The 23,673-nt window shown below is 44.3% G+C and overlaps 1 protein-coding gene across 3 annotated transcripts; it reads left to right on the top strand.

The window, feature by feature from the left end:
- Positions 1-2,695: 2,695 nt before the first annotated feature.
- TAGAP (T cell activation RhoGTPase activating protein) lies at positions 2,696-11,315 on the top strand. Of its 3 annotated transcripts, none has more exons than XM_054063337.1 (10): positions 2,696-2,850; positions 3,288-3,372; positions 3,482-3,535; positions 4,106-4,172; positions 5,672-5,838; positions 6,625-6,786; positions 7,261-7,370; positions 8,073-8,268; positions 8,789-8,906; positions 9,110-11,315. In XM_054063337.1, exons 2-10 carry the CDS (start codon positions 3,346-3,348, stop codon positions 10,282-10,284), a joined length of 2,076 nt encoding a protein of 691 aa, XP_053919312.1. In that variant the 5' UTR covers positions 2,696-2,850; positions 3,288-3,345; the 3' UTR covers positions 10,285-11,315. The 3 variants fall into 3 exon arrangements, with proteins under 3 accessions (XP_053919312.1, XP_053919311.1, XP_009561702.1); XM_054063336.1 differs by having other exon boundaries at positions 5,669-5,838; XM_009563407.2 differs by lacking the exons at positions 8,789-8,906; positions 9,110-11,315 and having other exon boundaries at positions 8,073-8,277.
- The last annotated feature ends 12,358 nt before the right edge of the window (positions 11,316-23,673 follow it).

The raw sequence follows: 23,673 nt of genomic DNA, 5'->3' as shown, positions 1-23,673 counted from the left end.
GCAGGCCCATACACATACCTTCTACCTACAATGGCCATTATAGCCCTACAACTGTTAATAGATGGGATCTAATTAGACAGAGATACAGCAGTGTGGGCCAACAGACAGTCTGGAGATGTGCGGTCAATACACCACCCATTACTGTATCTTTTCCTACTGGGAAATTGAAATCATGCCCTATGTAGAGCTGTGCCCTGTTTGTAATCTAAGTCTCTGGCCAAGCTAATCATCACCTATTAAATTCCGATTTTATTCACCAGTCGCACATTCTTCAGCTCAAACCCTGTGTCTTAATTATGCAATAGGCTGAGCTCAGAAATATATTGGCATATAGTGCTGGACGTGAGGACGAGGCAGAAATGAATTGCATAGGTCCTCTAAGCCTCTGAGATTCTTAACAGACAGATATGTTTAGATACACTTTTAACAGTTGTACTGAAAAATAGATGCCCTTTGTCCCAGGAATACTGCTGGAACTGTCAGCAGGGGTGCCACAGCTGTTAGGGTGCCTCAGAAGAAATTCTCAGGAGAATACGATGCAAGATAACAATATTTCTGTAAGAAAATACATAGGCAAATGGAATTTAGTAGAGAAATGACAGATGTCATGGGACTGCTAATTAACAAAAAAATCAGTTTCAGCAGTAAGTAAAAGACCTGTGGTAAACACATAGGGCTGCAGAGTAATGGGTTGAGATTCCTGTAAATTTCAGCCCTAAACAAATCTACAAACTGGTGTTTCTACAAGAGCACGGAAATCATAGAATCATAGAATAGTTTGGGTTGGAAGAGACTTTAAAGATCATCTAGTCTGAACTCCCTGCCATGGGCAGGGACACCTCCCACCAGATCAGGCTGCCCAAGGCCCCATCCAACCCGGCCGGACCTCCAGGGATGGGGCATCCACAACTTCCCTGGGCAACCTGTGCCAGTGTCTCACCACTCTCACAGTGAAGAAATTCTTCCTTATGTCTAGTCTAAATCTGCCCCTCTTCAGTTTATACCCATTGCCCCCAGTCCTATCACTACAAGCCTTTGTAAACAGTCCCTCTCCAGCTTCCTTGTAGCCCCTTCAGGTTCTGGAAGGTTGCTGTAAGATCTCGTCAGAGCCTTCTCTTCTCCAGGCTGAACTTTCTCCAACTCTTTCAGCCTGTCCTCATATGGGAGGTGTTCCAGCCCTCTGATCATCTTTGTAGCCCTCCTCTAGACCCGTTCCAACAGTTCCATATCCTTCTTACGCTGAGGATTCCAGAACTGGACACAATACTCCAGATGAGGTCTTGCAAGACAGGAATAGAGGGGCAGAATCACCTCCCTTGCCCTGCTGGCCATGCTTCTTTTGATGCAACCCAGGACACGTTTGGCCCTCTGCGCTGTGAGCTCACATTGCTGGCTCTTGTCAAGCTTTTCACCAACCAGCACCCCCAAGTCCTTCTCTGCAGGGCAGCTCTCAATCACATCATCCCCCATCCTGTATTGAAATCAGGGATTGCCCCAACTCAGGTGTAGGAAAAATGTGTGCCATGAGAAATGATGGGCCTCAGGAGGACTTGAAAGGTCGTCTACAGCATCTTCCCTCACAAAAGCAGGGCAGCTCTCCTTTTGCCCTTCTGGACACTCCTGTGTAACCAAAAGTGAATTTACACCTTGGGCCATAATATACATCTGTTAAGGGCTGTGCTATGACACAGCCTCATCCCTCGCACATGTGAAGCAGAGTATCCACTAGAAGAAGCAGCAGAGAGACAACAGTTTTACAAGTGTATTTTCCACCTAAATCCACTATTGAAATATTCCAAACCCTTTGACTTTCTGCCTTAGCTCCTTTTTTTTACTAGATTGAAAGACTGGTATTCAGAATATTGGGTTGTAATTTGCCTCTTTCAATGAATCAATAGAACTATTATAATGCATTTAACATCAAACTGATGAATTTTCATAATGGCCTGGTAGAGCGAGTACTGTTGTCCTTGCATTCCTGATGCACCCAGGATGGAGGCGGGGGGGGAAGCCAGCAACAGAGCCTGAAAAAGTACAGGGAGAGCATAGGTAGATTTTTCCTGGATTTCTTGATCTCTTCTGTTGAATTATAGTTTATTACTTGGACACATAATTCTTACTAAGACATATTTTAAGCAAGACTTTTTGTCACATATTACTAAATTATTTCATAAAATCACTTCTTTTATAGCAGTCAAATGCTTAGATTCTCAAGAAGTAGTTGGCACTGGCCAAGCATGTGTCTACATCTACTTGCAGACAGTAAACGGTTGCCACTAGCTTTTTAAAAAAATAGGCAAAAACATTCCTCTGAATTTTGGGTATTCCACTCCCCCAATTTTTTAACTGTTCTTAGTGTAACTTGATCTGCATCTTTAAACTGCAAAATCTAAGGTCTCTGAGCAGTCAAACAACAAACTGTACCCACTGCCCTTTAACAGTAAGGATAAGCTGCCCACACTGCAGTCCCCTCTGCACACCCCACCTCACACTGGTGATGCTAAATGGAACCTTTACCTGGTAAGTGTCTCATCTTTTCCACCGATAGCAGCTACAAGGGCTTCTTTTTTTTTTTTTTTTCTATAAGGAAAAAAAAAAAAAAGTAGCTCCTCTAAAAGGAAAGGGGAAGGCAGAAACTTCATTGCGTCTCAGCCCTGCCCCATGATGCTTCTTCCTTCCTGTGAATTTCCACCTGCCCCTTCTCTGTATATAAGGCAGCACATGTGGGGTAGAACTGTTTAGTCACCTGCCTCTGTCCAAGGGATTAGTAGCAGTGGGAAGTGATGCTGTTTCTCCTCTCTTCTGCAGTTTGCGGGAGGTGAAGGAGCTCTGGCTGGACTCAATCCTTGGGTAAGTATGCCCTAGGATTAAATTTGTAGCGTCACGGTTGAAGTCTGTGCAGTGCTCCAGACACAGCTGTACAGAGATATAGATAGTAGAGGTGTGCCCACTGCTAAGTGCAGCTTGTGGGCAGAGCTGACTGAGTTGCTTTAGCCTTGTGTTTGCAGATTAACAACAACCTCACATAGCTGCTACCACTTGCTCATTTTGTGCGAGGATTGAAAATGAAAAGTTTGGTTTTTTCTTGTTGTTGTTTTAATCAGGAGGCAGAGAGATCTGCGTGGAGCTGAGTGCCTTCCAGAGAAGGGCTTTGTAATTGGCTTGTGTGGGGTATCTTACTCGTTCAAGATCATAGTTAGATGCTAGACTGGCTTGCAAGGGAGAAATACAAGAAGGGTGCAGTTTTTCAAAGCTCTTTCTTTGTCCATTCCCTGTTCAATAAACAGGCAAACAAAAGGACCGAAGGAAAGCAGAGTGTCCAGAGCTCCCCCAATCAAACTCCTAATGAAAGTGTTAAGCAGCTGTAATACTGTGAGTATCTTTATTGTTTCAGCTCTGTCAACAGAGTGATTTTGAAAAGCTTTGATTTCTAAACCAGAGCATTCAATTACTCACAAAGTGTCTTTGTTTTCTTGCCCAGTCAAAGACACTAAGTGCTGGGAACATGGAGAGTCTGATTGAGTGCCAGTCAGAGGTAAGCAGACACTACATTTCCCCCGATCCTTGTGGTACCGATGTGAGGTATCTCAGCAAAGTATGGGAGCTGCCCACTGTCTACTACTGCTATGAGTGGGCAAAGCCCTTTGAAGGCAACTTGGTCCAGCACCGTGCAGAAGGAGCTGGGAATCACTGTGAGCAGCCAGCGCATTCCCTGGGCTCCTGGGGAACTTTGCTCAGGAATCTGACAAACTTCAAAGGCATCAAGACTCCCTGGAGAAGTTTGGGAGGAAATCTCCTGTGCCAGGGGAGAACACAGTAGGGCAGGCTGTGTCCAGCTGTAGCTTCTCTGGGTCAAAAGAGCAGCCTGAAAGAGCACAGGGTTGTGGCTTGCCAGGCAGGTCTGGGGCAGCTGGCTGCAGGGTTTACCACAAACCCCTCTATTGGGCAGTGAGGCAGCATCGCTCCTGGACCAAGGTGCCTTTTTAGCAAGTGTTAGGTTTGCTTTGTCGCTGGAGACTCCCAGAGATTTCTGAGGAGCTGCAGCAAATCACTGGTGGCCATCACTGCTGGAGGCAGCTCTGTAACTCCAATACATTTCTTGCAGGCTGATGTCAAGAAATGCCCCCCACTGTTCCCAGCAGATACTGAAGACGGACTTTGTCACTCAACTGGTGAGTTTTAGAAACAAACTAAGGAACTGCCTTCTTATGTAATGCTTGCAAGTTGGCGCTTCTGCAAAACCACACGAAACTTCCCACTTCACCTCCCTGAGAGCAATCCACAGCCGTTAGCCATGTCCAGGAGACGGTTTAATCCCTGGAGTGCCACTTACTTAAAAAATGACCTCGCTCCTTTAAAGAGGTGACAGTGCTGAGTGCCAGAGGTTTTGTATCCCCGTTCTCTGCAATTTTGAGCCACACTTCACGGTGTCCCCTGGCAGTGATGGGAAGTAAATGTGCTCCTTTCTCACTTAAGCATCACCAGTGGGGTGTGGCACTGCAAATAAGTACAGCTAATAGCGGTTGCACACCACAGCGAATAAATTCTCTTGGGAGCAGCAACTGCACTTGTTTTTTTTCTCACCATGTAATCCTTAGCACTTGTAAACAACCCAGAGGAGACCACTAGGAGGGCAGGGTCAGCTTTGGAGCAGACCATCATCTCAGACCACTTTTCAGGAGTGTCAGAAGCAAACATTTCCTATGACACTGTAATGTTAGGTGACTTTCTCACAGCTTTTAATCCCTTCCTATCAAAGACTTGTACTAAAGCACAACTACAGGTCCTCAGAACCTTCAACCTGCATAAAACAACCTGATTTTAGAGCAGAAGACAAGTCCTCTATAGGAAATGTGCAGAAGGCAACTCCTTTAGAAAACTTTCTAGCAAAAGGATCTTTTTCTCACTGTTTCTGAAAGGAAAAAAAAGGCACACCTCATACCAATACAACTACCATCTCCAAATTCCTAGCATCCCTTCACCTTTAAGATGCAGATGAAAACATCTATGCTAAACAATTTCTGACCCTGAAGCCAATGAGGCACTACCATGATTCTCTCATCCTCTAGCACAAGTATTACCTCCCTCTGCTTGGCTGGCAAGGGCATGGTGCATGCTTTAGGTCTAACAGGACCACTGACACTAAAGCTGTCTCTGAAGCTGGCAGAGCCAGAGCCATGTGTTTTCTTTTCAGCCTCTAAAAGAAGAAGAGGCTGAAAGAGGCTGAAAAGCAGGAGCCCCTAATTCCACTCTTGCCTTCAGGTTGCAGCATGGTCAGACCATATAGTGAAGATTGTTGTTGTTTCTAGCTGCCCAAGTGACATATCTGTTTTTCGTAGTTCTCAGAGAAACCACTGCAATATCAAAGATCTTGATAAATGCTGTTATTTCTGTGACTTGTGTGTTCCCACTCTCTAAGAAGAAACGGTGACTAGAATGTAAAAAAAAACAACCCTCAAAACAGGAAAGGTGGTGTCCTTAGAGGGATGGTCACAGTTTTACAGTTTAGGTGGCTGTTTCCTTAGTAACCACTTAGTTGCCTTTCAGTTTCTCCCTGTTTATTTTGAGTTGTTTCAACATACATCTCTGCACTGCACACAGATGAATGGCTGCACAGTGTGCCCTGTTTAAAAATATAATTGATTTTTTCACTTTCCTTTGCTTGCAGCAGATGAAACAAAGAAAAAAAAGATGTTATCACAGTCGTTTACTCTGAGACGAAGATCTACTAACAGGAATTCCCTAGGACAACTAGAATCGGGTGCCAAAATTGCTCTGTTTGGCCAGCCTCTGGCAATTATCTGTGGGGAAGATGACACACTGCCCCAACCGGTCCAGGTAAGCAAGCCTGGGGATACAGTTATCACACCTCTGACTTCCAGTGCAATGCAGGATCCTCAGTACTTGTGCTGCAGCACCCAGGAGATGAGTGATTTTGGTGTTTCCCTCTGCATACGCTTCTGATAAGCTCAGGGCCCATCCCAGATGTAGAAAGGGTCAGGTCTGCAGATTTTGTCCAGCCCACTCAACTTTCACTGGAAATAACTTTCAGTGGAGAAACCTGAGAGCAGGAATAGAGGAAGATCTGCTCCATAGTATAAACATCTGAGATTCTATTACAGTAATTTAAATTAATCTTTCAGCAGCATAAACTTCCAAGGATTTCTGTATTTCCCTGAAAAGAAGTGCTTAGCTATGTACTGCCACTCACAAACACCTAACCACTGTCTTCTGGATAAATGCAGTCTTGCGGCAGCTCTTCCACCGAGCTGGCATTTCCAATAGACAGGCTTTTGTATCTTCTAAGCAATATTTGCTTGGCTTGGGAGGGAGGGGATTTGAACCAAGGCTTCAGCTATCCCTTTTTCCCTTCTGGAAGGAAGCAGGGATGACTCTGCTGAAGTTAGTAGAATTCACCAGTCCAGAAAGAGAGTGGACTGAGGGAAAATCAGGTTATTGCCCATGTGATCTACTTGGAGCAAGAGCTAGATACTGACCTAATTAGAGTGCAGTGTACCTCAGGACAATTTTTCTTCTGCTTCTAAAGAAATGTTCACTTGCTAAAGGACCTTCCTTCACCCTAGTAATTGTTCTCCCACTTCTGTCTGGTTCTTTGCTCCACAGGATCTCCTAGCTATATTGTATGTGAAAGGACCTGCCACTGAAGGGATATTCAGAAAAGCTGCCAATGAGAAAGCACGAAAGGAGTTGAAGGAGGACCTTAACAAAGGCGGGAATGTTGATTTGAAAAGCAAATCTGTGCACCTGCTGGCAGTGGTCTTGAAGGTGAGCTCCTCTGACCTGTATGAGTACGAGGGCATTAATCATCTGCACAGGCCCACTTCAATGCTTAGAGCTGACCTAGATAGGACTCCAAGACAAAGCCACCACGAAGCTAGACTAAGTGTTTCAGGCTTAGGAAAGTTTGACATTTTCCCTTTCCGCTCAATTTTCAGTCGCTCTTATGGTGCTGCTCTTTTCCTACATGCCTACGCAAAAATCACTTCATCCACCCAAGTAGGAATAGTGATATTAATGGATGGATGAAAACCAGTAAGGAGCTGGATCCTATTATTGCCCCAATGCAAGAGTGCTTGGCATGTTCTTGAGCACTGCACAGCTCTGCCAGTGCTGATGATCACATTTGAGAGCAGGTAGCTCAAGCCAACCTCCCTCCTAGTGAGCCCATGTCGTGGTGATGCTCCCTCTGTGCTCCAGGGATAGTGTCCAAAGCCTCACTGAAATCTCTTGCCCTTGCAGGACTTCCTCCGAAATATTCCTTCAAAACTCCTCTCAGCCGATCTCTATGAGAAGTGGATACAAGCTCTGGAGAAGCCAAGCAAGCAGGAAAAAATTGAAGAATTGAAAGAGTAAGTTTTGCAATGAGGAAGTTTTGCAACCAGTCCTAGTGTGATGGAGTGGCTGGTAAAGGCCAGTGATGCCTCTTGAAATGCAGAGTCTCATTTAAAAACCTGGCATTTATATCAGCTTGCTGTTGCTCTGTGGGGTTTGGTCTATGGGGCTGTCACAGCAGCACAGGTATCTGAGATTGCTCTACAAAATGACCAGCGTAGGAAGGGGACAGAGGATGCAGTATCTCGACTAATGTAGTCATTGTGCTGTGGGACAGGCACCAAGAGGGAGTTTCACATCTGCTGGTGGTGAAGTCAGGCATGTGGAGAACACCACCTTGTTTTTCTCTACAGAAAGAGCAGATGCGGAGGCTGACTGGGAGTGCTTTGAAAGCTGCACAGCACAGCCACAGGCTTTCATCCGCTTTCGGGAAGCCTCCAGTGACATCTCCTGATGTCATCTCATCTACTTAAGGACATGGATTGCTGTAGCGCTTGCCATTTAGTCAAGACCTTGTAATTCAAGATCTTACAGTTAACCACATGCTCAGCTGTGGATTTCTGAATGATACTTCTGCTAAGCAGTGAAAAACAGCACACGCATGCCTCTCTCTGGAGAAACTGTGTCATCTGTCTGGGTTTAATTGAGACTTGCTGAAATAAAGAAGCAGTGGCTGCTGTACCCTGAAATAATGTCATATTTTGTTTGTGTTCATGCAGGGTGGCTGATAAACTGCCTAGACCGAATCTCATCTTGCTCAAGAACTTGCTGTCTCTGCTTCATCACATCAGCCAAAACGCTGAGTCCAACAGGATGGACTCCAGCAATCTAGCCATCTGCGTTGGTCCAAATATGCTGAGCCCAGAGATGGACAACATGCTCCCACTGGAAGTGCAGAAGGAGATGAATGACAAGGTGTGTTGAACTTGCCAAACAGTCACCCTCATTGGGGCAGCTCAGAGCTGTCCGTAGGGATCTCATTGCAATTGCAAAAGCTTAACAAAACAGTAGCCCTGAATATTAGGGGTGTGCCCCTCATCTCAGGTGGCTGCAATGTGATGGGCAAGGCTTCCCCTCATCTTATCTCCTGAGAGAAAAAGTGGCAGTTGCCCTGCAGCCCCATACGTCGTATCACAGCTCCTGAATCCTTTGCATATAGAGAGCAAGGGCACTGTGCGGGCACTGCCACCTGTGGGTCCTCTAGACAGCAAAGCTGAAGCTGTGGCTGATGGTGTTTTTTTCCGTATCGGGCACATCAGTTAATTTGCAGAATCAGACCTCATCTTTCAGAGTGGACTCACTCTCTCACCTTAAGATACGATTTTGGCAGAAGCCACCATGCTGTGCTGCCCTTCTTACAAAGACAGCAGGAAGGAAAGACCGGTCAATATGTTTTCAGCCCTTTTTACTGACATAAACTGCTTTCTATGTGCAGGTGACAGCATTGGTGGAGTTCCTCATAAACAACTGCTCAGAAATATTTGGGGAGGACATCGCTTTGCCTGTCTGTGCCTTGACTGAGGAGTCACTAGAGCACACAGACAGCTCCACAGGTATGAGAATGGACTGGGGATGTCAAAGACTGGGGCTGCTGGGCCAGATTCTTTAATTTGATATGGGAATAAATCTGTCAAAACACAGAGTTCCAGAGGGTTCAAAACACCATTATAGTGCTCTTCTACTGGAAGTCTTTCCATATAGTTCCTTCTCATCCTCAGATGGTCAGTGAAAACTAACAGATGCTTTCTCCCCACAGAACACCTATGTGCTGCTCATCAGAATGACTCTGCCTATGACAGCCCAGATCCTGAAGCTGAAGCCAGCCCCTGTACATCCCAGATGGAGCAGCTCAAAGGGAGGAGCACTAGTGTGAGCAAGAGATATGCAAAAGGCATATCTGCCCCTTCACTGACTAATTCCAGAAATGACATCAGCACAATGGACAGGAGGTACTCAGAGCCAGACCTGTCCTTCCAGAACCACCTTGAAGGCAGGATAAGGAAACAGAAGCTAAACAAAAGTGAGGACAACTTTCCAGTTCAGCAGAAACAGCTAGGGATGGAGGCATTGGAGAAACGTCTTGCAATCTTACATTCACGATTATCAACTGACTCTCTACCCAAAACATCCTCCAGTTGCTCCCTGGAGAGCTCTGATGGCTCGGTCTTCACCAGCTCGCCAGTAGTTTCACCCTCTAGTCCCAAAAAAACCTTTTTAAATAGGCCCCAGTCCTTTTCCACCAAGGCCACTGAAGACTGCATTATGCCTAGCAGAGAGATCAAAAAGCATTCCATGTCATTCTCTTTTGCAAGCCACAGGAAAACACTAATAAAAACTCAGAGCTGGGGGCCTGGTAAAAACACATTTTTTCAGAGAGACAATTTCACAAAGAAAGAAGATCTGTTCTCCTGCAGAGTTGTCCAGAACAGCCCTGATGATGACAAACCATTGCCTGTGGTGTGTCAGCAAAGGCCCCGTTTCAGGTCAGCTGATGAAGTGTTCAGAGAGGTAGACCAAAGGAATCCTGGAAGACCACCCTCTTATGAAGAGGCTACTAAAAGTTGCCTGGCCACTCAAGTTCCCTCCTACAATCTCACAGTTCAAAGTATGAGATCAAAGGTGTCAAACCAGGACACTTTGCCACCTCATCCATGCAGCAGCTGTGCACAGGATGCAGCATATGTCGCTTTAAGGGATCTACCTAGTGGCAGAGTTTCTGCAGTGAAGGATTCTGATGTGGAAACTGAAAATCTCAGCATCACCATTGGAATAAATTCCCGTGTGAGTTTGCCCGTGACCCCAGGAGTCTACCGATTGAGAACCATGTCTGAATCCTGTCAAAAGAACAAACTTGAGTATGTGGCTCGAAGGTGCAGCCAGCCAGTTTTTGAGGCAGACCAGATTCAGTATGCTAAGGAATCTTATGTTTAAAAGGCCTACCCCTCCTTCTCACACTGTACAAAGTAAATATTGTGGAAATAGACATTTTACTTTCAAGACACCAAGAATAAGCTAGCTCTGCATGAACTATTTTTTAACTTGAGGCTCTCCTGAAGTGTCTGTCAACTTGACATATCACATTCTTCCACCACAAGAGGTGGTGGTGAAGACCTGTGTAGTATTATGTAAAAATGCAAGTGAATATGCTGTACATAACCTGTTGTGTGGGAAAATTAGTTAGTAATTCATAAACAGTGTTGTATTTGTATCCCTGAAAGGACAATGAAAAGGTTGGCAGGTCCAAAACCAATCCCACCTTCCTCTTCTTTTCTGTATGGTCACAGAATCCATGTCATTTGTTACGTGTGTGTGCAAGGCTGAGGCAACACTTTGCTGATCTTCTGCATTAAGAAGTGGGCTGGCAGTTACTCCATCCAAGGGAGGAAGAGCTGTTCTGTCATCAAGGCCACTTCAGCACTTTTCCATAAGCCTCCTGTACCTGCTGCCATTCCCTTTTCCTGCTTGCTGATGATAAGACTGATCTGACTACTAAGCAGTATTAGTGTTGTATACTGAGCCTGGATTTAGAGCCACTGAACCCCTACAAGGTCATTAAGGGAATGCATCAAGTAAAGCTTGTGGCCTGAGGTGCTTCTAGTGTAAATAAACTGGACAGGCTAAGCAGAAGGAAGGAGTATCTTCAGGCCTGCTTTTATGAGGGGGAAAAAACCCAAACAAACAACAAAAAAATCCTGTAAGGAAACATTATGGATTCCAGCTTTAAATAGTAAAAGCTGCAGTTAATTTTAAATAAATAGATAAATTAAAAAAAAAATACAAACCAGAAAATCACAGACAGTGTCCTTATAACTTTGTAAAAATGACTGGAAGTGCAATGTGTTTTTACATGTAGGAACTTGTTTTGGTTAGCACTTACCTCCTCTTTTATGGCTCAGCATAGCCTTGAACCAAGAGCAGGGAGGCTTTTGGTTTTTTCCTGTGTAACTTCACTACAATAAAACATTTTTCTGCATGAATGCTAAACTGTGCATTGTCTGTCTTTAATCTATCCAGGCCCTACACGTACTTTGCCTACTTTTATACTATTCTACAAGTACTGCAGGGGTGCTTGAATGATGTGGCATATCTAAGTAGTAGAAAGGAAAGTAACTGACCAGTACTATCACTACTATTTTTGTAAGAGGCTGCAGGATAGATTTTGGGAACAAATGCCTCTCTGTCAGGAAAACAAGTTACACTGCCAAGTAACTGCCAAGAATTTATCAGTGAGGTGAAGAGAGAACTGCAAAGGCGTGATGCTGCTCCAGAAGTGCAGCAGAGTAGAAAATAGCTTACCAACATCTCAGGTATGTAGTCTTCCAGGTGTAGGTGTACGCAGGACATGGAGAAAGGGGAAGGAGGGTACATGGCCTGACAAGAGAAATTATGTGAGGATGATATTGTTAGGCTGTAACTACAGAAAATGCCACCTCAGGCATTGCGTGGCACTCTGCTTCCAAGTAATCTGAATGAGAGGGCTCTGCTGCAAGCTGCAAAAGGCATTTGCCATTTTCTGTAATCTGTAGCTTCTGAGTCACAGAATCACAAAATAGGTGAAGCTTGAGAGCCTCCTGTCCACCCCCTGCTTAAGCAGGGTCAGCTAGGGCAGGTTGCCCAAGACCACGTCTTGACGGCTTTCAATTATCTCTACAGATGGAGATTCTGGAACATCTCTGGGCAACCTGTATCCATGTTTGATCACTCTCACAGTGAAAAAGTGTCTCCTTGCATTCAGACGGAATTCCATGTGTTTTCCTTTGTGCTCATTGCCTCTTTCCTGTCACAAGAATGATGGCTTTCTTTTGTAAAAAACACAAGTGTCTTGCCCTCATGGCAGAATGTGTGAAGAAATGATCAACATGCAGTGGAAAGGCTCAGCAGCCACAGGACAGAACACATGATCTTCAAAATGTACTCAAACAATGTCTTTGGTAAGTGTCTCATTCGTTTGGACTGTGACAAGGCTAAGGGTCCCAAGAAGAGGAACTACTCATTTCCTGTCCTATAACCACACCAGAAAACTGACAGAGAATAAGCATGGTCACTTCACCAAAGATGAGGAGAGCTTCTTTAGGTCCAAGGTCTAAGGCAGATCTGACACATACTCGGAAAGCTTGCCTGGGTTCTAAATAGTCAATATAGATGAGCCTAAATCTTCCAGTTACTGGATAAGAAAGCCCATTTGGAATCTCTTGTAAGGTGCTTCAATAGATGGAGAAAAATTAAGAGAAGTCCAGGAAACACCATGATTAAACAAAACCTGAGTGTGAACAGATCCCCAAAGAGATTTACTCCTTCATTGACAAATAACTTCAGTCTTCCTCCACCACCTAAGACTCACCTGCTCAGTCAGTGTTATTTTCATGTCATGCCCCTTCACCTAAGGGATTTCTCTTCTATACAAGCACTTAGGAGGCCCCAAAAGATTAGAATGACACAGAAAGCAGACAGCTTTGCTTTAGCAGTTCAGCTCTCAAAACAGCTTCATCATGCTACCATCCTACCGTACCACATTCAAGTATCCAGCCCAACTAACCTGACCCCAAAGAGTAAGGCCCTCTAACTGCTATATCCATGAAATGAATTACCTAAGTCCTTTTGTCAAAGCCGTATTGGGCTCCTTAGCCAGAAAGATGAAATATCCACTTACAGCCGGGTCAGCTGGATCTGGGTTTTGGCACAAGAGCTGAATGATGACATCAAGCCTCCTGGTTTCCATCATCAGTGTCGCATCACTTGGCTCACACATCCAATTTTCTAATCAAATTTCATGAAAACACTCTAAAAGCACATGCTATGCAAGACTGAAAAAAAGGAAAAAAGGCAATATTAAAGCAGAAGATCCAAGCCATTGCCTTGTAAGGCAACTCTGGAATTAAGGCTGTAGTTGCAGCCAGAATTCAGTTCCTTGTGTTTGCATCCTGCTGTTGTTTTCAATCACTCTGTTCTTCCCCACAGGATGCTGTTCTGGGGAGGAACCAAGGTTGGGCATCAAAGAAGAATGTTTTGATTCTGGTGTTTCTAGGCATGGGTCGCCCAGTAGGGCACCCAGGCTTTGGACATATGGCTATGTCTGCATTTCTAGGACTTGAAAGAGCCAAACTAAGAACAAAGGAGTTCCTCGTAGAGCAACATGCTCCTTTCCTTTGTTCTCCAAGTTGTGCACTGGGTAGTTGCAAACTCTTGTTCTCTGCCACTTGAATTAGGAGAGCAACTTACAGCAAAAGCATGTTTTCATCAACTCTATGGCTGAACATTAGTGAAGGCTGAGAGAAATACCATACCTGCAGGTTTCACAAACATATGGACTCGCACTCAAGTGCAGATTGCATAGCCACATTTAGTTATCTGTATGTAAACATTTATGTAAGCCTGTCTCATCTTTTGCACAATTGGCATTAGACTCTCCCTCTGAACTCCTGGGACTGAGCTGAGTGCAGGTGGAATATAGCTGCCTGAAAGCAGGTGTTTACAGTCATTTGGGTATCTTGGGGCACCTTGAGGAATTTTCTAAGGCATCAAAAGTGGATGCAGGTGTAGATATTTAGGCATCTGAATCCCTCCCCAAAATCTTCGCTGATTGTGATGGGAGCTTAGACTCCCACCTCACACATAGATGCCACATTCAGATACCTTGAATGTAGGTAATCTGGAGCTAACACATACTTTTACTGACAGCAGAGAAACAGTAAAACTTGGGATTTTAGGCTCCATCTAAGCCTTCAAAGGAAGCCTCCTGCTTGCCACCCCCTGAGACTGGGTCCTTCTGCTCCATTCCACCACAGACAACTCTGACTCAGATCTTCTTCATCCCCACTCCTGACTTTCCATCTCTGCCTCATTTTCATTGCTTCCCCATTCACAGCCTGCATTTCTCACCTCATCTTGATATTTAACTCTAAATTGAACCAAACCAAATCTATTCCTGTGGACTCACTGTCAAAGTCCCAATTTCACTTCTGTACTCTCCATTCCCAGATCTGCTTCTTTCAGATAGCCAAGTTCGGTTTTCCTCTTCCAATGCTTCTGCGTTTTTCCAATGTGTCTGCACTGGTTGTTATTGACGTAAGGCCTGCCAATATTCATCTAGTCTCAGTCACATACATATGCCCCCCTTGTTTTAGTCTCTGCCTTACGGAGAATAAGAGAAGGAAACATCTCTGCAAACTACAGGAGAAAATATACAATTCAAGAAGTTCAGTGGTGGCCTCAATTCACAGCTGTAAATATGGAAAGCCTCTAGGATGAAACTTCCAAGGACAGAAGTCTTTGACTTCATGAGATTTCACTTTGGAAGGAGATTTGGATCTAAATTATGATAAAATAACAAGTCAAAAATAACAAGTCATGTTTCCCCATGTCTCACCAATGCAATTCACAATCTATGATGTTAGGGATATTTTTGTAATTTGCTTACATTCTCTGAGAAAAGGCATAATCAGTACATTGATTTTTGCTGCCTCTACATGCAGCGTTTTGGGGAAGAAGCTTTCTCACCTGTCTGACCTCCTCTCAAAGCTGTTATCTGAAGGACATCTCTTCCTGGGAACCTCAAACACTATAGAGATGACACATCCTTCACACCTGTAGAATCACAGAATAGTTTGGGTTGGAAGGGTCATCTAGTCTAAACCCTCTGCAGTGAGCAAAGAAAACTTCAGCTAGATCAGGTTGCTCAGAGTCCTGTCCAACCTGACCTTGAATGTTTCCAAGCATGAGGCATCTACCACCTCTCCAGGCAACTTGTTCCAGTGTTTTACCACCCTCACTGTAAAAAATGTCTTCCTTATTTCTAGTCTAAAACTACCCTCTTGTAGTTTAAAACCATTACTCCTTGTCATACCACAACAAGTCCTACTAAAATGTCTCTCCCCATCTTTCTTAAAAGCCCCCTTTAAGTATTGAAAGGGTGCAGTAAGATCTCCCCAGAGCTTTCTCTTCTCCAGGTTGAAAAACCCCAATTCTCTCAGCCTTTCCTCATAGGAGAGGTGTTCCATCCCTCTGATCATTTTTGTGGCTCTCCTTTTGACACAGTCCAACAAGTCCATGTATTTCTTGTGCTATGGGCTCCAGAACTGAATGCAGTACGCCAGGTGGGGTGTCATCAGAGAGTAGAGGGACAGAATCATCTTCCTCAACCTGCCAGCCACTTTCCTTTTGATGCAACCCAAGAGACAGCTGGCCTTCTGGGCTGTGAGTGCACATTGTTGGCTCATGTCTAGCTTTTCATCCACCAGGACTCTCTAGTCCTTCTCTGTAGGGCTCTCTTCCACCTCTTCCACTTCAGCAAGAACAATTGTTGTCCATTTAACAATGATGCACTGGTGAATTGTTACTAGCACAGACACCTTCTATAATATCTGCCACAACTTAGCAGAAGAAAGCTCTTCACTGGACATAGTCACAGAACAGACTAGAACCACTCATCTGCATGATCTTTCTTCTGTATTTTCCTCCCACAATTGCTACCTGCATACCCCAGGCACAAGATGCAACACTGAGCTTGCTGGAACAAACCCATGGCAAAATATTAATGGAAGGAATTCTATCAACTTTATACTAACTAGCAGCTTAGACTGTTACTGCCCACACTTTGTATTTGGCATTTACTTTGTTACAACACAAACATTTACCTTTCTTGGTGCACTTGGGTCTTCAGAATTTCTTACAGAGTATCTAGTTCAATAAAACAGGATTTGCAATCTTCTTTGGACACTACGTAAATGCAGGACAAGACTGCATGCCCTGCACTGACAAGCATCACTTGGAGTTCAACAGCTAGTAGTAGGGAAGGTAGAGCATCCTGTTTGTCACCCAGAACTCTGTTTCTGTAGGGATAGAAATACTACTCTGTAGGACGTGACTGTGGTCCACAATTCTGACACCTAAAGTAAAGCCAATAACTTGGGATTTTCTTTTGTAATGGGATGGTATCTCTTCAGGCTTTTGGTTAGAAATAGATCTCTGTATTTTCCTGTATCACTAATGCTAAAATGGATGGATTTGGGATTCCTTCTTGGACTATGTATAATTTAATGTTAAGAAGCTAATAGTAATGTTAAAACTTAATGATAAAATGACTGCCTCATAGCTTAGCTACATATTGCAGGGAGTTCCACACAGATAATTTTTACCATAATGTTCCCTCTTGTAATGCTGCTATCAAATGTGTACAACTTCAACAGGAAGAAGTGTCACAGCAGACAAATCTGTATTCTTTTTAATCTAGCAATGGTAGTTCTTATTTTTCTACTGCCTGTTCTAGTTTTGGTGCTGATCCATCAGAGAGGAACAGATGGTTTGCTGGAGCACCACACCAGTGTTGCTTATTCCTGAGCTGACTCATTCCTCATCCATACAATGCAAGTGAAAATTTCAGCTTCCCGTTGCACCCAAGTAAGTCTCTCAGCCCAGGCAACAACATTTTTGCCATAGTGAGGCCAAGAGATTACTGCGCTGGGCTATCACAGGGGTGAGCTTTTAACAAATACAGGTAGGCAGTCCAGGATCCTGAATGACAGCCTGCAGTAGATAAAAGAGTTCTCAAGGAACTAATGATTTCCAGTGCCTCCTTTCCAGGACCTCCAAGCTCAAGGGTTCCCTACAGGAAGATGCGAATATGCTTGTGAGGAATTTTATCTTTCTGCCACCTGAATGTGTCCAGAAACTCTTCTTCCCACATGATTCCTACAAAGGAAACTCTTTAATAAAAAAGGCTGAGAAAAAAAACCCAGTGGCTCATTGCCAAAAAAATCCATGACGATAACATCTTTCTTCCTCTAAGTCTGTTAATTTACTCCCTCTCTCGGGAAAAGAGGATGTTTTCAAGTGTCATTCATGCAATTCTCCATTTCTGATCAATGTACACCACGTCTTCGATACCAGGTGCACAAGTCATTTCACTTGCCCAGTAAGACTTGTTTAAGACAGCAAGCCTGCTTCTCCACCACTCTGCAGACTCATGGGACGCTGAGAGCTCTACGGAGCAGGTGGGAAAATCTGTTTTCTCTGCATGGCAGAATATGCTTGTCTCAGATGGAAAGCAGCATAGAAACTCATTCATCATTTTAACCTGGAAACTCAGACACGAAGTTAAACAAGTTCTTTGCAGCTGGCTCAGTTGACTGTCCAACCCAACAAGCATTTCACATCCATAACTGATCACGTGCAGCTACAAAATTTAGGTGATTAAAACATGTTGCTACTCTACTAGCATTAGCCAGACAACAGTTGCTGGGGCTATCGTGTCTCCACGAGGACAGTTTCTGAGTACAGGAAAAGGAAACCCAGCTTGGTTAGGCACTCTGGTTACATTTTTCTCTGAATTTTGTTACCAGCCAGTCCTTATCACATGTGTCATCAGAACAGATTGAAAACTGTAGAGAAACTTCTGAAGGCTAAATATCAGAAGAAGCAGCTTTTAAAATAAAAAAGTCTGGCAATAATATAGAGAAAAATCCATGGGAAAAGCGCAGGCACTACTGGAAAGGTGATATAATCCTCATATGGACAGCTCTCATATACATAGCCAAGTGCAAGTTTCCACGGATTCTGGCTGAACAATTGGGTTTTTATGTCTCTCTGTTACTCAGAAATGCTAATTATCTAGTCCTTTTTCTTCTAATTAATACATCACCTTTATTGTTTTTAATCAGTCGTTTGCATTTGCTGCAATAAATATACCAATTTAAATCTCACTTTGAAGAATGGAATGGAATGAAGCCAATTCCAAATTCTTCATGTTCTTCTGCAAGGGTAGGTTATTACTGCAATAACCACAGATTATTTTCTGTTTCTAACCTGAGGTGCCAGCATGTAGGTCTGAACAAATGGTTCGCAAATCCCAAACAGTGTTTAACCCTGTTGAGCTCTGCTTCCTGTACTGGGCAATAAAGGTTTCTGTGGAGGGTTTCACTGTTTCAAAACAAAACATGCTTTTTAGCCAACCAGCTATTTGCAGAACTGATCCAACGGCTGCTTGAAACGCTTCCTTCCTACAACACATAAACCTCCCGCCAACTTTCTTGGCAGATGCTTCAGTCCACATTCAAACCTTGCACCTTCGGTATCACATAGGCTGAGCTAAAAATTATAAAACTGCATTTCTAAAATGTTTTTAAGATAAAATCCAAGTAGATTCCAAGAGAGATGATCAGAGAAGATGTTGTTACGATAAAGATTAGAGATTTGTGCTTGCTGCACAGTCTTGGTCCATGCAATTCAACCTCATCACATAATGGGCATAACCCTGCATACTTCCTCTGTGCACCAAGCAAGAGGTTTTGCACTCACCTTTCCCCCCACTCCTCTAGGTGTGAATTTTGCCTCCCCATCATAAAGCTGTGACTTCACGCAGCAAGTGCAGCTGGACAGCTTTGACTATGATTCACCAACCACTTCTCTTTAGCACAACTGGTCACGAGGTAAGAATGTAACCACAGTATCATTCAAGAACTTTGCAGGCAGCTGCACCCCAAGGAGTACATAGCATTACATGATGCAATATGCAGATGCACATCCATTTTATGAGCAACAGACACCAGAAGACATGGCATTTGAGAAGTCTTTGGGTGTGTGAAAGAGCAGAGCAGTCACCACTTTTCCACCGATGATCAGGGAGGATGGTCTTGCAATAAAGACTGTGGACTTGTAGTTAGGTTATTTATCATCACGGCCTGCTATTTTGACATGCCTCTTGCCCAGTGCAGTTCTTGGACTGTGCAGTTTAACCCCACTAAAGTGCAGATGGTACTGCTCCGGCTCCCAGAGATGTGACGAAGGGCAATTTATTTCAAGGTGGATAAACACCAAGGCTACAGTGAAGAGCCAACAGAAGCATATCAGTCTTGTTTCCTACTTTGCAAGTTTAGTGCAGTTGAGTAACTCCTCGCAATACAAGGAGATGGAAAACAAGGCAGAGCTTCCTGGGCCAAAAGGAAGTCAACCAAGAGAACCCTTCAAGGAAGGAGAAGATAAGAAAGGGATGGGGAGGGGTTAGCAGCACACAGTCTACCTGAGCTTAAATAGGAAAATCACCAAGAATTTATTTTTGAATAAGCAGTTTAATGAATGGTAGCTTAAAATCAAGCGTACACAGCTCCACCCTCTAAGGTGTTGTCTCACCCCTCCATAATTCTTTCTGGTCTCTGAATCTGAAGTCCCAGAGTGGTGTAGGGCAAGAATGCAAGCCCCGAGAGCAAATTTGTCATGCTGAAAAAACAAAGCTGGAGGGGGGGGACACAGAAGGAAGGGAACCTAGGGAAAAATGGTGCTGAGAGTCAGACATGAAGAAGTAGGGAGAAGCAAGATTGCTAATTTTGGCTGGAAATCATTAATAATAAAATCTGGGTTTTCGACTACTGTTGGAGAAATGAAAGCTTTCAAAAGCGGAATTTCCCAGTCCTGCCCAACCCTACAAGCTCAAAAGGGTCAAGAGGAAGCTATGCTGCTACAGGGAAAAGGAAGTTTGATTATTTTGGTTTGAAGACATGAGGGACACAATCTGGATTTTCTTCTACTCTCAGTTACTTATCAAGATTAACAAACTTACTTAAAAAAATATTGATGTCACCGCAGTGACGCAAGTTTAGCTTGGGTCTTTGGTTTTACCTTCTGTATCTCTCATCTGTCAAAACTCTCAGTCTGGTACATATTTTTCAAAACTAAGTTTCTCACTATTAGGACCAGACCTGTATGTAGGCAGTGTCTGTATATCATGAATGCATTGAACCTAGTGCCTATGAAGAGCAGCAAAGACACCAACTGTGGGCAGGCAGACACAAGTGATACAATACTGGTGTAGTATTGCTCATTCTCTTTGATCACATCACTGCAGCAAATTAAAAGTAGGTTTTTGTATTAATTTAAATTAAAATTAATTAAATTAAAAGTAGCATTTGTATTAATTGTTCTCCAACAGCATTTGGGCAAATAGTACACAAGCACCTCATTTGGGCTCTGCGATTCTTTCATCTATGCAATCGCATTGATGGCTCTCAGTGTTTGCACTGTCTGTCAGACATCTCAGGGCATTGATTAGCAGCAGCATGAGGCTTTCTGGGATTTTCAGGGCTACCCAAAGCCTCTCCATCACTGGAGATTTTAAAAACCTGGCAGTAGAAGGCGCTGACACATCTGATTTTTCTTTGACTTCGTCCCTGCTTTGACCTCCACAGATTGCTTCAACCTAGATTGCTGTGATTTTGTGATGTGTACTTGAAGACAACAGCATTTTGGCCTCAAGTAGAGTTACTTGCAAGACTAGGAGCTCCACCCCTTTATCTGCAGGCCCAGAGGGGTAAGAACCACAGCTTAGAATTCCATCTCAGGACTATGAAGAACCAAATCTAACCCAAATTTCAGGTAATTACACAGTACTATATTAGGGAAGCATTCCTGTAATTTTAAAAGCAGCCATGGTCCTCTCCAGATGGAAGGCAATGCTCTGGGAAGGCAATATGGCCCTTCATGTCCTTCCTTGATAATTAAGCATTGTCTATATCCAAAATGGCTCCATCAACCTCCTTCCTTTCTTAATACTGCAATGCTGCAGAAAGTTAAGATAGAGGAAACACACTAGTCTGTTCAGCATCATATGCACAGAGTCTCCCCAGCTAGCAACATTCAAGCTAGGGCCCCAGGAAAACCTAGTCTCAGCACTGTAGACCCACTGCATTTTGTTTCAAGATGTCATTCAGTAGTTACAGAATGCATCTCAGGTGCTGAATGAAATGGTGGATATACATCTTTTGTTACTAGATGCTGACACCTTCACACTTGCTTTGCTGTGAATAAACTCATTTCACGTCCAGAAAGCCCACTGACAAGGAGCATTCCACAAGGCATGGTACAATGCCAGGAAGTTCTCATTAAAATAAAAAAAAAAAAAAACAGTCCATTTGTGGCTCCAAAGCATTTTAACACACCCACAGCAAACCTGGAAGGAGACAAAGCTCTTGATCCACAGCTTTCAAGTCAGCTGGAGGTGCCTCAAAAGACCTCTCTTAGCTGCCATATGGGAGCTGATTCATTCTTCACCAGACAGGCCCACTCCCCAGGTTGTACTTCCTGTGGTGAAATCAGTGCATGTCCCAGACAATCCTCCAAAGAATATGTGTAACAGCCACTGTGACTGTAAGATCTGGAGTGTCTGTATGGGTACTAATGGTAGCCTTGCCATCTGATTATAATCAATGTGGGTTTGGCTCCTGCTGCAGCCAGTCTGTTGATGACATGAAATGTTCCAGAACTCATGGGGTACTTTTAGGGGGAAAAAAAAACCAACAAAACAAAACAAACCAAAAAAAAAAAAAAACAACAGAAAAAGGGGCAAGAGAGAAGAACAGATGTTTTTCCTGGACATGGCTTTGTCACTTACAAAGGCCTACTAGCCCGCAAAGCAGGACCTTCACCTCTGACTCAGAAGACTTGTAATGCTTTTGCACTAAACCGGTAACTAAGGAGTTCACAGTATTTCACATAGGTAAGTAGAAGCATCTCTACCATTCAATCAGTGCACATATTAGGTGAATGGAAATTCACCCAATAGGTGAGACAGCAGGCTGGGACTAGCTTCACAAAGTTAACCTGCAAAGCAATGCTTTCAGCTTCACAAGATTTGTGGGCAATGGGTGTGTAACAGGCAGCTCCTCAGGAATCCTCGCTCAGGTGGCTTCAGGCTCTCCTTTCACAGCCTCCCTGCCCAGTCCATTCCAGATAGATTTCTAGGGTTGTTTAACAAACAGACTCAAACAATTCCTTACCACACATGTGTTAAAGAAAACTTTGGACCCTAGGTTCTGTCAAGAGTTGATTTATTGATTTATTACAGCTAGAACTGGGTGCCTCTGAAGGCAGCTCACTATGGACATGGGATGGTGTGTACTGAGGACCTACCTCACTCTCCTATTTCCCATCATACAATGCCTTTATGGTATTCAAATCCCCCACTTCTGATGTAAAAGAACCAAACCAAGCCAAAAGAAACAAACAAAAATACCCTGCCCACGACTCCCAATCCCAAAATGAGAACTGCAGCTGCTTGCGCTGCTTTTCAGGACACCAGTACTGTCCAGGGAAGCTGTGGCTGCCCCATCCCTGGAGGTGTTCAAGGCAAGGTTGGATGGGGCTTTGAGTAACCTGATCTGGTGGAAGGTCTCCCTGCCCACGTCAGAGGGGCTGGAACTGGAAGATCTTTAAGGTCCCTTCCACCCCAAACCGTTCTATGTGTCTATGATACTTCAGCCACCAGCACACCATCCGCCAGGCTTTTGCGACTCCCTCAGCCGATTCCTGCCTCTCCCATGGCAGCGCAGCCCGGGTGAAGGCACTGCCACTCTAACCGGGAGCCTCCCAGTCCCGAGCCGCGGGCACAGGCGCGGCAGAGGGACGGTGACACCTTGCGGCCGAACCTCCTCAGTACTCAGCGCTGCCGAGCGCAAACCCTTGCACAGTTCCAGCGACTGTTCCCCGCTGACACCGCGGTGCCTAGAGAGCAGGCATGCCCTCCTTAAAACTCCCTCTGGCTTTAGCCCTTTCCTGTCGGGAACACCTCCAGGAGAGAACCATAGAATCGTTTGGTTGGAAAGGACTTTTGAGATCATCGAGTCTGACCGTTCCTGTCCACTGCTAAATCATATCCCTGAGCATTTAATCTATCTTTTAAATACCTACAGGAATGGTGACTCAAACCCTTCCCTGGACAGCCTGTGCCGGTGCCTGAGAACCCTTGCGGTGAAGAAATTTTCTTAATGTCTAATCTGAACCTCCCCTGGCCCAACTTGAGCCATTCCCTCTTGTCCTATTGCCTGTCACTTGGGCAAAGAGACCAACACCCACCTTTCTACAACCTTCTTTCAGGTAGTTGTGGTGAGTGGCCCAAAACTGAACACAGTATTCGAAGTGTGGTGTCACCAATGCTGAATAGAGAGGCACAATCCCTTCCCTGATCCTGCTGACGATGCTGTTTCTGATAGAGGCCAGGATGCTATTGGCAGGGGGGTGGGAACTAGCTGATGTTTAAGGTCTCTTCCAAGCCAAACCATTCTATGATTCTACAATTCTATGATTCTATTTTTCTACAATTCTACGATTCTACAATTCTGTGATTCTGTGATTCTATGATTATATGGGCTGAGGCCAATGGCATGAGGTTTAACAAGGCCAAATGCCGGCTCCTGCACTTGGGACACAACAACCCTGTGCAGTGCTGCAGACTAGGAGAAGTCTGGCTAGAAAGCTGCCTAGAGGAGAAGGACCTGGCGGTGTTGGTTGACAGCCGACTGAACATAAGCCAGCAGTGTGCCCAGGTGGCCAAGAAGG

This window comes from Cuculus canorus, chromosome 3 (genome assembly GCF_017976375.1).
Source record: "Cuculus canorus isolate bCucCan1 chromosome 3, bCucCan1.pri, whole genome shotgun sequence".
Lineage (NCBI taxonomy): Eukaryota > Metazoa > Chordata > Aves > Cuculiformes > Cuculidae > Cuculus > Cuculus canorus.
Note: the sequence above shows the minus strand (reverse complement) of the source record. Positions and strands in the feature narration are given on the sequence as shown.

Bases quoted from the DNA above. Each gene is read 5' to 3' on its own strand.
- TAGAP (XM_054063336.1), top strand. From the start codon at position 3,346: ATGAAAGTGTTAAGCAGCTGTAATACT. The intron at 5,839-6,624 runs GTAAGCAAGCCT...TTTGCTCCACAG, and splicing joins CACTGCCCCAACCGGTCCAG to GATCTCCTAGCTATATTGTA. The intron at 7,371-8,072 runs GTAAGTTTTGCA...GTGTTCATGCAG, and splicing joins AAAATTGAAGAATTGAAAGA to GGTGGCTGATAAACTGCCTA.